Raw genomic sequence first — 15594 nt, forward strand, 5'->3', positions numbered from 1 at the left:
GTGGGTTTCCTCCGGGTGCTCCGGTTTCCTCCCACAGTCCAAAGATGTGCGGGTTAGGTGGATTGGCCATGCTAAATTGCCCGTAGTGTAAGGTTAATGGGGGGGATTGTTGGGTTACGGGGTTACGTGGGTTTAAGTGGGGTGATCATGGCTCGGCACAACATTGAGGGCCGAAGGGCCTGTTCTGTGCTGTACTGTTCTATGTTCTATGTTCTATGTTCTATAATGAACGGATAGACAATGAAATGCGTTCTGAATTGTAATAATCTCGGCCGATTTACGTCAGAGAGTCAAGAGATTTGCAGTAATGACTGACATCTAGGACATACTTTGCCTTGTGAAAATTCTGGCAGTTGATAAAGGCTCCACCTTTGTTTTGGGTTTAATAATAAAATGTGATAATTTGGCCCTTTTAATGGATGAAAGTGTTCCTTAAATTTGCACTATATGTAATCAGAAAATCAGCAGGCACAGTTTAGGCAACATATCTGAGAACTCATCCATTTATTGGATTCAATTATGTGTATCGTTCACATAATTACTTGACACATTGTTTGAAAATTCTTGAAGGAGCGCAAATATATTTTAGATATTGTGCAAACTGTAAACTAAATGAGGAACCATAATCACATAGTGATAAAATGATACAGTTGATATTACTTGGTAATTGACAGTCGCAAACATTGGCATTCAAGAAGTTCTTCATTTGTTCTTGTAATTATCCATTGGATTTTCTTTAACTGCCGCAAAAATTTTCTCCAGAAACTGAAATTTGTAAAACCATAATGTATTAATCACGGTGAATACAAATACAACAGTTAAACCACATAATTTACATAACACATCTATTTTTCAAATCTGTCCATCTTCCTAGTTTCACGTGGCTTTCAAGGTTATCCTTTCTTTGAGAGACTGCATTCAAATATTAATGATACCAAATTTCTCATGACAATGACACTAACTATTCCAAATGTCACCTATTGGAAGTGATCGTCACTTAACCTATTTTGCTGTTGCATCTTTCTTAAAATATACTTTTGCAAATGTTTAAATGGATTTGCAAACTACAGGCATAAATACCACTTCTATTATTTCCCAAACATTCAGTTTTGTTTGAGGCTCAGAGGCCAATGTGGACCAATGTAACAGTACTAGAGAGCAGAGCATTTTGGTTTATATCCTTCAAGAGAGAATGGATAAATGCTTCACATATTTGATAACGATACATTAGTCACAGGTGCAGAAATTATACTTGTTCTATTTTAATGTACTTATTGCCAATAATACTTATGTGATACATACATAAAATATCTGTAGTGTTAAATGCCCACCAACCCTGAAAGCAGAGTGTAGGTGGCCACGGGCACAGGCAACTGCTGAGGTCCTGTCTCAATTCTCCGGGACTTCATCAAAATTGTTATACCTTCTAGGCCTTATCCTCCCCACACACTGTTCATGTCCTCTCTTATCTTCCAGGGCACCTCTGTAGCCACTCATTCAGTATCCACCATGGGCAGATCGCAGGAGCCATGCGAAGATGTAAAACAAAACTTCCAACAATCTAATACAGCACTCCCTCTGACACACTTCATTTTGCAAAAGAAACCTCACATTCATAAAATCCATTCAAAGGGCAGAATTCTCCCATTTGGGACTAAGTCCCATGGCGGATGCCGGTTTGCGGGGGGCAGATTGCTGGTGCAGGGCCAGTGGGAAACTGCCGCTGACCTAATTAATTATGCAACTGTATGTTTTGCGCCATATTCTGTTGTGGGGAAAGCCTAAAGGTTCACATCCTGCTGTTCTATCCAGGCACCATATTTAATAAGCCCCAGCATCCTTACTGTCAGCACTAGCCTTTGTGGAGATGTCACGAGGGGGGAGGTGAGAGTCAAACACCTACGTTTAGTGAGGAATGAATTCTACCCAGTTGATGCGAGGAGGAGGCCCAGCAGAGAAACAAGCCCAGCTTGGACGCAGGTGGCTGTGCTGTCAGTGCCCAGGGGAGCACAGAAGGTCAGCAACCCAGTGCCACAAGCAGATGAGCGACATTATTCATCCACCAGGGTGGCCATCCATGGTTGCAAAATTCTCAAAGGCTCCAAAATTTTAGAGTCCAAGAACCATGGACAACAGCATGTCCGCTTCACAGTCCCACTTCAGTGCACCCAAACTTTGCCTCCGGTGTAGGCGCAGAGGGAATGGACAGCCTTTCATGCATACCTGAGCTTTCCCTTGCATGTGGGTGTGTTCTACGCTCTGGAGGAAGCTAGTCCACAACCTTTGGCCCAATTTGCACCAGTGATGACACTGAAGTAGGCTTCCATACAAGGAGAGAATAAGGAATGTTTAAAAATGCGATGCTCCAGCCGATATAACATTCAAAACCTCTCAAGAATTCTCTTCTTGGAACAAGGTAAATGCCGGCAAAACCAAGCAGAATGAGAGAAGGCCGGATAGGGGTCAACCACAGCTGAGGGCTCTCAAGGAGTTTAAGGAAAGGGTCTCGGAACTCGCGGGAGTCGGGCGGGTCAGAGTCTTCAGCGTTGGGGAAACTTGGCCTTGGCAGTCCGTCTGGTAAGGATGAGTTGGTCATGCCTTGATCTTGGAGACAGTTGATGTTGTCACTTTGTTGCAACACCCTGAGAGAGGGCACGGTCAATTCCAGCCCCAAGACCCCAGAATCTCAACATAAGTGAATTAACCAATAAGTTGTGCTTTCCGAAGGTCTTTAACCCTTAACTGCTCCAATGAGTTACATACACCAGATTGATCATTAGAACATTAGCAAATTGTTTATTAATAATAAGAGGAAAAGTTGAATAACAGGATAATGGCCTCCAATCTACCGAATCCAAAAACCCCGTCCCAATCTCCACCCAAACAAACCCAAGACAGACAAAGTAAGGGTAGGAGAGAGTTAAAAAAGGAGATTAAAGGGAAAAGCTTGATGCGAGCCTTCACTGCTGTGGTTGCGGCCTCTGGGAATAGAATTGCTCAAGGAATTCAGTGTGGCACAGATCCGTCTTTCCGCCACCGGATAGATGCAGGGTTTTCAGGTCAGTGCAATTCCCAAAGCCGGCCACCAGTTGGTGCCATACAAGGGATGTTCAGATCAGTGCATGCCTGCTCTTTGACCACCAGGTGTAGCTTTTATCTCCCTGTGAAATTACTACAGCTGCCTTCCTGAGTAAACACAGTTTTTATCCCCTTTGTCTGAACTCTGCACAGGAACTCTGGCTGCTCTTTAAGGAGTATTCTCAGTTTAAACTTTCCAGCCCCTGAGACAGAGAGTTTGAATGTTACAGACCTGTGGAAAATGGATTGCATTTTCTGCTTTCAGAGATCTCGGGCAGGATTCTCTCAAACCGCGCCGGGTCAGAGATTGCCAATTTTCTACGCGACGCCGGTCCAACGCTGTTCCGCCATTCTCCCGACCGGCGTGTACGATGTCATCATGAACGGCGGCGTGCCACCCGGAGAATCGGCTGAGGGGGCAAGTCCCGCGATTCTCCGGGATCCCATGCATTTTGCGGCCTGGATGGGCCGAAGTCCCGACGGCGTGACCTGGGGTCACGAAGGCGCCGTTCACACCTGCAAATAAATATGCGGCCGGCGTATTGCGCTTTTGAGACTCTCAGGGCGGAGACGGACGGAGCTGCGCGCGAGGGGGCGGGGAGGCCTCCATGTTCGGGGCGGGGGTTGGGTAGGGGGCCTCTGTCTTCTGGGGCGGGGCCTCCATGTTCGGGAGGGGGAGGGCCGGGCCTCTACGTTGGCGGGGCGGGGCCTCTATGTTCGAGGGGGGGCTGGGCCTCTATGTTGGTTGGGCAGGGCCTCCATGTTCGGGGGGGCGAAGGGGGGTTAGATAGGGGTCCTCCATGTTCGGGGGGGTAACGTAGGGACGACATGCCAGCCGACCTGCAAGGGAGGGCTTTGCCAGAGCCACCGCCGCCAGTACGGTGGCTAGGCTGATGGGGACTGTCCCCGGGTGCTGTCTGCCTGCACGGCCCCAGGCCATGCCCATGGGTGCAGGACCCCCCAGGGGCAGACCCCCCGCAGCCGGCAACCATCGACAGGAAGTGATGGGTCCGCACCCATGGCAGCCCCCAGTGAGGGCATAGCCATCCAACGATGGCGCTATCAGGAGGGACGGGCAATAGTGGGCGGAGTATGGAGGGTGTGGGTAGGGGCCTGGGTGCATGCGTAGCTTATCGGAATCAGCAAATTGGGTCGGACATATAGCCCATGGCACATGGATGTAGAGGGGGCCATGCGCCATCCCTAAACATGTTGCATACCCCCCACCCCCTGCAGATTATAATGTTTGGGCATCAGCCAGCGATGTTGGCCGCCGTGGCGGGGGCTGCTGCCCTGCATGTGGCCCTGTGGCAGCGTCGGCACAGGTGGCTCAGAGCGACTGCGGCAGCGGCGGCTGCAGCAGAAGGACGGGCTGCCGAGGGCAGCCGCTCAGGCTGCTGGGCCGCCCGCCCGACAGGTGCAAGAGTTGCTGGAGGCGGACGACGACCAGAACAACGAGGGCGATGCACAGGATGACGATATCAATGTAGCTGAGGAGCAAGGGAAGCAGGGAGAGGAGCAGGTGGTGGTGGTGCCAAGGCGGCAGATGTGCCTGATGAGGTCACCAGCACCGCATGTCGTTCGAGGTCCTGCCGGACAGGGCATGTAGGAGACTCAGGATGAGTCGGGAAACAGTTGCACATATCTGCCACCTGATAACACCCTTGGTACCGCGTGGCACTGGGGGAGGACATGCTATCCCAGTGGCCATCAAGGCCACGGTGGATCTGAACGTCTATGCGACGGGGTCGTTCCAGTCACCGAGTGGGGGCCTGTCCGGTATCTCCCAGACATCAGTGCATAGGTGCATCTGTGCAGTGACTGACGCCCTGTATGACATCGCGGACCGGTACATACAGTTCCCAGTGGACCGGGTCCACCAGAATGCCCGGGCAGCGGGGTTCGCAGCCGTGGCTAGGATATTCATGGTATAGGGGGCGATCGATGGGGTGCACGTCGCCATGCGGCCACCAGTGGAGAACAGGGACGTGTTCATGAACAGGAAGGGGTCCTACTCCATGAACAGTCCGGTGGTCTGTGACCACCGCATGAAGTTCATGCACGTCTGCGCACAATCATTCATCCCCGCCATGTTCGAGGAACGTTCCCCCTGGCTGCGGGGCTGGTTGCTGGGCGACAAGGGTTACTCATTGCGGTCATGGCTGATGACGCCTATACGGAGGCCACAGACCGAAGCGGAGACCCGATGCAATGAGGCCCATGCAGCAACCAGGGGTGTGATCGAGAGGTGCTTCAGGTGCCTGGACCGCTATGGAGGGGCCCTCCAGTATCATTCGGAGAGGGTCGGCTGCATCGTTGTTGTCTGCTGCGTGCTCCACAATAGTGCCCAGCAGAGGGGCAATGTGTTGGAGGAGGAAGTGGAGGGGGCAGAGGGGGAGCCCGTGGGAGGGGAAGCCTCTCCGGATGAGGAAGGTGGGGACGAGGGGGGAACAGACATGATATGGGGGCGGGTTATGGACAGGAGGCTGCACGACGCCACCGACTTGGCCAACGAGCACGCAAGGCGTTAATTGCCGCACGTTTCACCAACAAAAGGGGTAAGGTCTCTCTGAGCAGGGGCACTGGCAAAACCGTGCCACCCCACCTCACCACCCAGCACCCCCTCCTCCCACACCACCCGACTACCTTACATCCCACACCACCACATGCACAGTACCCTCCAACTGCGGCACAATGGCCTGGTCTCACACGATTGCCTGTGGAAGCGGGTGTGTTCAATGCCATGGTGAATGATGACAACCCGCTCTGCGGTGAGCTGTGAGCTCCAAATCGTTAGCGTCAGCTACACCCTCCATGTACGCGTTATGGTTACTCCATCACATGGACATGTTGGGTGGCTGGCGGCAGGGTGCCGAGTATGGCGGGGGGAATATTTACACCCATCGGGGCTCCCCGTTCCACCAACCTTCGAACACAGTGCCAATCAGTACCCTTCATGACCCCGCGGCCACCGGACATAGGACAGAGGCATCTTGCATTGGTGTAACAGTGAGTTTAATTGTAACGGTAACATACAAGTGCCCTAGCCCCTATAACTATACTGTGCCCTGCACCCGTGCCAACTTACTAGCTGTCAATTGCCTTGGCCTTACAGGCCCAACCACTACGTCTCGGTGTTTCCCCAGACAGTACAGCAGGAGTGGAGGCGGATTGCTGAGACTCCTGCCCTGCGACTTGGCTCCCCGTTGGCGCGTATTTCCTGGGGCGGCCAAGCTTGGATGGGCCAGGCTGCTCCATGCTGGATGGCTTGGTGGCACCCTGTTCTGCCTACTGCCCACCAGATGCACCAGGGATGGAATGGTGGGAGTCCGAGGATCCGTGGTGTTCCGGGACCTCCCTTGCAGGAGTCACCGGGGCGGGCCCCAGAACCTCCTCCTCCCTCGGGGTGCCCGGTGGCCCCCGGGCCTCTCTATAGGATGGGGGTGTGAGCGGAGACAAGCCCCGAGGCACCCCGGACACCTGGCGCTGCCAGTCCTGGAGGCCCGCTGCGGTATCGACCAGGGTCTGAATGTTAGCAGCGATGGAGTTTAGGGAATGGGCCATCCCTGTCTGGGACTGCGCAACCTCCCTCTGTGCTTGTACGATGCCATCCAGCATCTGGGCGAGGCCGCCGATGCTCTCAGCGATGGCCTGCTGGGACTGAGCCATGGCCTGCTGGGACTGAGCCATCGCCTGGGCAATGCTGCCGATGCTCTTAGCGATGGCCTGCTGGGACTGGGCCATGGCCTGGGCGAGGCTGCCGATGCTCTCAGCAATGGCCTGCTGGGACTGAGCCATCGCCTGGGCGAGGCCGCCAATGCTCTCAGCGATGGCCTGCTGGGATTGAGCCATCGCCTGGGCGAGGCCGCCGATGCTCTCAGCAATGGCCTGCTGGGACTGAGCCATCGCCTGGGCAATGCTGCCGATGCTCTCAGCGATGGCCTGCTGGGACTGAGCCATGGCCCTGCTGGGACTGAGCCATCGCCTGGGCAATGCTGCCGATGCTCTTAGCGATGGCCTGCTGGGACTGGGCCATGGCCTGGGCGAGGCTGCCGATGCTCTCAGCAATGGCCTGCTGGGACTGAGCCATCGCCTGGGCGAGGCCGCCAATGCTCTCAGCGATGGCCTGCTGGGATTGAGCCATCGCCTGGGCGAGGCCGCCGATGCTCTCAGCAATGGCCTGCTGGGACTGAGCCATCGCCTGGGCAATGCTGCCGATGCTCTCAGCGATGGCCTGCTGGGACTGAGCCATGGCCCTGCTGGGACTGAGCCATCGCCTGGGCAATGCTGCCGATGCTCTCAGCGATGGCCTGCTGAGACTCGGCCAAACTGCGGAGCGCGGCTGAAATGACCAGCTGGCTCTGGCACATTGCTGCCTGTGAGAGGGCAGCCCTGTCCTGGGCCATGGATGACCCGTGCGCATGAAGCTCCACGGCTTGCATAACCTGACCCATGGCCAAAACCGTTGCACCCATTGCATCCACCGCGGACACCACCCGTGTGGTGTTGGCCTGGGTGGCAGTCATGACCAGCACCACTCCCTGCTCCTGGACCTGCGTCTGCAGTTGCTGGAAGCTGGCCGTCATCCCGTTGTCTAGTCTCTGGGTTTCTAACTGCATCGGTTCTATGGGTGGGACTGGAACGTCCAGGAACCCGCGACCCGTCTGGGAGGCAGCTGGTTGCTGGGGCCGGGCTGCCCTCTGACTGTCCAGCCCCTCGGCTGCTCCTACCTCCACCTGCTGTACCGCTACGGCTGTGTGGTGCTCACCAGTCAGTGTCCCAGAAGCCTCATCACTAAAATGCCCAACCGAGGTGAGTGTATCTGCGATGGTGGGGTGACAGCAGTGACACCAAGTCTAGGTCGTCATCGGACCCAAAGTCTGGGGACTCCTGCGTGGAGCCCGGGGCCGGTGTTCTTTCTGTCACACCCATCTGAGGGGCACTGTCCGGTCTGTCCATCATGTGTGTGTCACTGTCCTGGCTCAATGTCCTCTGTACGTCACTGTCCAGACTGTCGTGCGCATCAGTGTCCATCGTCTCCATTTTGGGGCTCTCGCTGTCCTGGATCTCAGTCCTCTGTGCATCCGATTCCTGTGTCCCAGTGACTGAGAAGGCCTTCCTTGCTGTCTGCCCTCCCCGCCATGGCGTGCGTCCCTGGAGGCATGGACCTGGCACTTGTTGAGGGCAAGAAACGCCAGACGGTCCGGGCCGATTGGCGGCAGGTCCTGGAACACACAATACAGCATGTATCCTTACACACGTGAACTAGGGTGACGGGGTGTAGTGGGGGTGTGGTGAGGGGGTGTCGCCAGGCAGGGGAATGGGGTGAGGCGGTGTACTGGGGGGGAATGGGGGAGGGGTTGTACTGGGGGAATGTGGAGAGGGTGGTGTACTGGGGGCAATGGGGGAGAGAGTGGACTGGGGGAAGAGCGGGGAAGGGGTATACGGGGAGAGGATGGGATGAGGGGGTGTATTGGGGAGGATGGGGGGAGGGGGTGTATTGGGGTGGATGGGGGGAGGGGGTGTAGTGGGGGGAGGATACGGGAGGGGGTGTACTGGGGGAGGGGGTGTACTGGGGGAGGGGGTGTACTGGGGGAGGGGGTGTACTGGGGGAAGGGGTGTACTGGGAGAGGATGGGGTGAGGGGGTGTAGTGTGTGGGGAAATGGGGGGAGGAGGTGTAGCCAGGCAGGGGAGTCTCACTTGTTAGTGCACCACCGATCTGGCAAGGGGCACCTCCCAGACCCCGGCTCCGCCAACGAGGTCCAGTGCCCTCTGCTTTGTAATGTGAGGGGGTGCAGTACAGGTGAACCCCCTCCAGTTCTCGCACGCTGCCTGTGGTTGTGGGCGGTCTTCTCCTGGGGGTGGTGGGGGGGCAGCAAAGCTTCAGAGTTAGGCGGTACACAGCATCCCACGCAGATGTTGCCCAGATGATGGCATGGGAACACTGGGCACCCGAGCATGGCAGCTCTCAGGGGTGCGTGCCGCCCATGTGGGTCAAGTGGGTGGTTTGGCAACACTCCTGGGGGGGGGGGGTTTACTGTCACATATGTGTGGTAGGGGTCGGGTGGTGCCACGGGCACATCTCAGTGTACTCACCCTGGCTGCACTCGTCAGGTCGTGCATCTTCTTGCGGCACTGCTCGCCCGTCCGTGGAATGTGCCCCATCGTGCTTACAGCATTGCCCACCTCAGCCAATTCCTCCTGACTGTGCTGGCAGGGTGCTGGTGGCCATGTCTAGTGCACAGGATCGCCCTCCTCTCTACCGCGTCCAGTAGCGTCTCGCGGTCATGATCCCTGAACCTCGGGGCGGCACGGCGGGGGGGGGGGGGGGGCATCTCGGCAGTCTCGGGACTTTGCGACGCTCGCGAACATTTTATGCAATGTGGTGCTGCGTCATGGGGGCATTGCGGGAATGACGCCGGTATGGCACCACGCCCTCCGCGTTTCTTGCAGCGCCCGTGCCGTCCACCTTTGCGGGTCAGAATCAGTCATCGGGCTGGCGTTTACGACGGCGTGGACACTCTGCCACGGGATGGACGAATCCCACCCCTCTTAATCAGGTCTGTTTTCCCTCTGTTTTTTAAACAAGCGAGCCTGCACAGGTTGGACTGGCAGCTTCAAAAATTGCCTGGCAGGGTGAGCAGAGAAATAGAGAATGCCTTCCAGCTGTGAGCTGGCTGAATCCTTTTCAGAACTGAAGACAAAATTGAACTCTTTCTGGAAGTTTCTGACTGACTCCACCAATTGCAGGCAGTAAAAGGAGCTGGCTGAGAATCCTACATTCATCGATTGGCTCCTTGCCAAGTTTATCAAATCGAATCACAGGTTCTGCCACATAACCTAAAGGGATGTTTTGGGTCCGTCCATCAGTGCAGGACATGTTCCAATGTCCAAACATTGTAATTTAAACAGAAGTCCCAAAGGGTGTAGCACTGTTGCAGCAGCTAACCAAAAGACTGTAGATCAAAACAGGTAGGACAGGGATAAAAAGGAAACACAGGACAGTCAAAAGGGTTTACGATGTCCTATTAACTGGCACTCTCCTTTCTCACTTGCAGGTGCCTCCACGAAGAGACCAAGGCCTACCTAAGCTGGAGAGGGAAGAGGGCTCCCTTTCCAGCCCTAGCTCAGTCCAGCCCAGAATGGAGCAAAGTGGGAGGGGATGAGGAGAGCTTTACACTGTTCAAGGTGTCACAGTGATATACACCCTCCATCACTTCAGGTACACACACTGTGGTGAATTATAAACCTCAGTAATTCACACTGTATTGTACCACATGTATTGAGCCTGTACTCTGTACCGGATTGTGTGTAATCACGCGGCCCTGCCCATAGGGGGAGATGAGGAGTTTGTACTGGGCTCCACCCTTGGCTCCGCCCATGGCTCCTCCCCCAGCCGGAAGTATAAAGATCAGTGCTGTGAGCCTGCTGCCAGTTCATCTCGAGTTCATCCCGTCACAGGCAGGCTCTGTTGTAAGACGATTAAAACTACTGTTCACTTCTAACCACGTGTCGCGTGAATTGATGGTCTCATCACACACCTCGGTGAGTTTTAATGCTACTTCAGGTGAGGTTGCAAAATTCTGTTGTCACCAAATGGACATGCGTCTGCAGCACGAGAGGACGAGTTCAGTCAAGCTCCCCGGCTTTTGGGGGCAGCTGGAGAAAGAGGCATCTGTGACGTATCAGTCAGATGATGAGCCTTTGGACTCGGCATTCCAACTTATGGTGGAGCATCAAGAAGAGGCAGGGGAAGATCAGGCAGAGTTGTTGGATACCGATAAGACAAGTTAGAGGCGAGTGCCCACTTTTATGATGAAGTGGCCAACATGTGTGCATGCATTGAGGTTTCCTTGGGGAGGCTGCTGGATACATAGAGCAGTGATTTACAAACTTTTCCCCGAGATCCACTTTTACCAACAGGCCGACCTTCAGGACCCGCGCTGGCTGACCTTTGTGACCCACGCTGGCTGACATTCGCAACACATCACTTTCACTTATCTTTAATGCGACAGGTAAGCCTGCTTAGTCCTCACAATCTCACTCCCATCAGGTTCATGGGAGGAGAGGGCAATGCACATATCAGGTGCAGAGGTCAGATGGTTGCTTTGTGCTGTCTTCATCTTTGTGAGAATGGAAAATCCAACCTCGCACATGTAGGTCGTTGTGAAGGACAATAGCAATAAAATCCTTGTTTCACTCAGCTCTGGATAATCCTTGGAGATGTTATTCAGAATGCTGATAGGATTAAGGAAAACCCCAAGGAATTTTATAAGAATATTAAGAGCAAGAATATGATAAAGGAAAGAGTGGGGATATTAGGGACCAAGGGGGCAATATGCGCATGGAGCCAGAGGATTTGGGTGAGGTCTTAAATAAATATTTCTCATCTTAATTCACTAAGGAAGAGGATGGTAGCTGGAGATTTCAGTTGGAACAGTGAAGTTCTAGAGCATGTTAAGATTAATAAGAATATTCCGGGGAACCACAGATTTGAGCCAGGGAAGAGGGATGGAAATTTTCTGGAAATGGGAGGAGTTGGGATTAAGACACTGAAATATTTGTTTCTTAGGGGTCGGTTTGCAGGATTGAAGGAGCTGGAAGCGAAGTACGGGCTGGAGCAGGGGGAAATGTTTAGATACATGCAGGTTCAGGATTTTGCCAGAAAGGAGATACAGAGCTTCCCGGTAGAGCCGGCCTCCATATAGCTGGAGGAGATGCTGACGACAGGGGACTGGTGAAGGGGCTGGTGTCGGCGGTTTATGGAGATATTTTGGATGAGGAGAAGGTACCACTGGAAGGGATCAAAGCAAAGTGGGAGGAAGAGTTGGGAGAGGATATGGAGGAGGGGTTCTGGTGTGAGGTGCTCCGTAGAGTGAATGCCTCCACCTCGTGTGCGAGGTTGGGGCTGATACAGCTGAAGGTGGTGTACAGGGCACACCTCACGAGGGTGAGGATGAGCCGATTCTTTGAAGGAGTAGAGGATGTGTGTGAACATTGCAGGGGGGGTGGGGGGTAATCACATTCATATCTTTTGGTCCTGTCCAAAGCTCGAGGATTACTGGAAGGAGGTGTTTAGGGTAATTTCCAAGGTGGTGCATGTGAAGCTGGACCCGGGTCCCCGGGAGGCCATATTCGGGGTGTCGGTACCAGCCAGGGTTGGAAACGGATGCGGAGGCAGTTGTTGTAGCCTTCGCCTCGTTGATCGCCCAAAGGCGGATCCTGATGGGACGGAGAGCAACCTCTCCACCCTGTGCCCTGGCGTGGTGGGGGGGACCTGTTGGAATTCTTGACTCTTGAGAAGGTTAAGTTTGAACTGAGAGGAAGGATGGAGGGGTTCTACAATTCATGGGCATTATTCATTATGCACTTTCAAGAACTGGATAACATCGAACATTAGTTGGGGTGGGTGGGTGGGAGGGTTGGGGGGAGGGGAGCTGTGTGTGTTAATGGCGACTATGGTGATCCTTAATTCATTTTTGTCATTTGTTTGTGTGAACATGCAGGCAGATGTTTGGGGTTTGGTGGGAGGATGGGATAGTTGTTATTGATATGGGGATTGACATATTTGTTACTGATTATTGTTTATTGATGGTATAATTAGTAAGTTTATGAAAATTGGTGGTGTTGTTGATAGTGAGGAGGTTAGTCTTAGGCTACCGACTGATACTGATCGGCTAGTACATTGGGCAGAGCAATGGCCAATGGAATTTAATCATGATAAGTGTGAGGCTATGCATTTTGGGGCGTCTAATAAGGGTAGGATATACACAATGAATGGTAGGTCCCTAGGGAGTATTGAGGAACAAACGTACCTTGGTCTAGGTACAAGTCTAGAACAACTCATGTACAACGCCCCCAAGGTGAGCGTTCAAACCAACATCACCAGCTCTGAATACTTCCAGCTGCACAGAGGCACAAGGAAGGGATGCCCACTGTTCCTACTCTTTTTCGCCCTGGCAATCGAACCACTGGTGATCACTCTGTGAGACGTGAAAAGCTGGAAAGGTACCCAAAGAGGGGACAGAGAGCACAGAATTTCACTCTATGCAGATGACCTGCTCCTCTACGTCTCGGATCCACAGCAGACTGAAAGCAATCATGCAACATCTGAGAGAGTTTGGAGCCTCCTCAGGCTACAAACTCAACCTGCGCAAGAGCAAGGCATTCCCGGTGAACCCGAACGGGGGGCATTCCCGGTGAACCCGAACGGAGGGGGGGGGGGGGGGGGGGGGACCATTCAAACTAGCCCAGAACAAATTCCGCTACCTGGGGATCCAGATAGCCCTTGAATGGCAACAGATCCACAAGTGGAATCTGACCAGTCTGGCAGAGGAAGTAAAAAAGGACCTACAGAGATGGGACGCACTCCCACTTTCCCTGGAGGAGAGAGTGTAGATGATGAAAATGAATGTACTGCCAAGGTTCCTCTTCCTGTTGAGATCCATACCAATCTTCATCCTCAAGACCTATTTCCACAAAGTAGACCAAATGATTATGACGTTTGTGTGGGGGGTAAGAACCATAAGATCCCTAAGTCGACACTGCAAAGGAGAAAAAACATAGGCGGTCTAGCCTTGCCAAATCTACAGTACTACCACTTGGCGGCCATAGCCGAGAGGATGAGGGGATGGGTACGAGAACCAAACATGGAATGGATGAGGCTGGACGGGTCCTCCTGCAAGGGAGCGACCCTCCGAGCACTTGTCTCGGCAGCGTTCCCATCTCCCCCATCAATGCACACATCCAGCCCAGTGGTGGTAGCCACATTGAAGACCAAATGAGGCAGCATTTTTGTCTAACCGAGATATCTCCATGGCCCCCATCTGCAGCCAACACAAATACCCGCCAGCCATGCTTGGTGCCACTTTTAAAAATGGAGACAGGACAGGGGGGACGCTAGTGGTTAGAGACCTTTACATAGGGGACAAACTCTTGACCTTGGACAAGCTGACGGAGGACTTGGACCTGTCGACGGGATAGGAGCTCAGGCACCTCCAAATTAAACACTTTCTCCACAAGGAGACAGCAAAGTACCCAGAGCCCCGCGGGATAGCCTACTAGAGGAACTAATCAACACAAACAGTAAGGAAGGGGGGAATTGTGGGAACATATACGGATGGTTGCTGGACAGGGCAAGACTACCACTGGACGAAGCGAGAAAGAAATGGGAGGACGAATTGGGGACAGAAGTGGGTTGGGGACTCTGGAGCAAAGCACTGAGCAGGGTCAACTCCACCTCCTCTTGCGCTGCCCAAGCCTCACGCAGTGGCGCACAGAGCCCACCTGACTAGAACCCGAATGAGCAGGAAGACTTGGAAAGGGCCATGGAGTTCATGTTCAAAGCCTTATATTTGTGTTTCACTGCACTATGCAGAGCTGTGATTTTACATTCAGCACATTTTACAATGGTGTGATTTCAGATATCGGCCAATATTTCGGAGTTGTCACCTTTTTTCTGCCTGTGCAAGCTGCTATGTATTTGTACATTGTTAGTTTTTCCTTACCTCTGGTTTCCTGTGTCCTTGAGCCTTAACGTATTTCAAGAAAGATATTGTTGCATGAAGCCTTCTTACTACTTCATCCTTTAAAGAAAGTTGCAAAGGAGACAGATCGGATTACTGATCACTACATGTGGTGAATGTGATTCACACCGGATTATAACCTGTATATACATATGTCTATATTATCCCCCGCTGAGGAACCCCTTACCCCGTTCCCTATGCTGCCGTCCCCTCGCGCCCCCGATTCCGCAAGATCACCCCACCGGTTCCACGCGCCAGAACCAGCCTGCCCCCAGCGCCCCCAGTATCCGGTCGAGCCAGAGGTGTATAAAGTTCGGATGAGACCCGCCCCGGAGTCTGCCATCGTACCCCAGCTCTCAACCCACCCAGCCACTGCAAGAGGCTGCAACCCCGGTGCTCCGCAGATCGAAAAGAACAATTCGTCCACCAGACAGACTAACTCTGTGAGCCACCACCACCGCTGGACTCGATTTCTTTCACAGGGGGTGAATGTGGTGAATGTGATTCATACCGGATTATAACCTGTATATACATATGTCTATATTGTAAGTGCAGTTGCACTATCTGACCTCCAGGGGGATGAGCTCTGGGAATGCTTGAGAGTTGTACGGGGCTTCTCCCTTGGTTCCGCCCAGGACTCCTCCCCCGGGAGCTGCTGTATAAAGATCAGTGCCACAGGGTCAGCCGGCCAGTTCACCGAAAGTTCAACGGCTAACAGGCTGGCTCTGTTGTAAGTATATTAAAACCGCTATTCTAATCCTACAAGCACGTGTCTGTAGAATTGTTGGTTCCAACACTGCACTCCTGTTTTTCCATTTGCTTCTCCCTTTCACCAGTCCTCATGTCTAAGTATTACTATTCTCCAACTTACTCAAGGTGACTGACTATTCAGTCCCATCGAGTAATTTTAATATTGGGCGGCACGCTGCACAATGGTTAGTGCTTCTGCCTTTGGTGCTGAGGACCCGTGTTCGAATCCCGTCCCTGGAT

The 15594-nt window shown here is 53.3% G+C and overlaps 1 protein-coding gene across 1 annotated transcript in view; it reads right to left on the reverse strand.

Moving 5' to 3' along the window:
* Nucleotides 1–485: 485 nt before the first annotated feature.
* Nucleotides 486–15594, reverse strand: part of zgc:158260 (uncharacterized protein LOC571389 homolog) — a 41415-nt gene continuing 26306 nt past the window's right edge. The window contains exons 7-8 of the mRNA XM_038793042.1: nt 14587–14664; nt 486–765 (exon numbers count right to left, since the gene is read on the reverse strand). Of these exons, the coding sequence (XP_038648970.1) occupies nt 703–765; nt 14587–14664 (141 nt within the window). The 3' untranslated portion in view covers nt 486–702. The remainder of the gene's footprint in view (nt 766–14586; nt 14665–15594) is intronic.

Source organism: Scyliorhinus canicula, chromosome 3 (genome assembly GCF_902713615.1).
Source record: "Scyliorhinus canicula chromosome 3, sScyCan1.1, whole genome shotgun sequence".
Classification (NCBI taxonomy): Eukaryota; Metazoa; Chordata; class Chondrichthyes; order Carcharhiniformes; family Scyliorhinidae; genus Scyliorhinus; species Scyliorhinus canicula.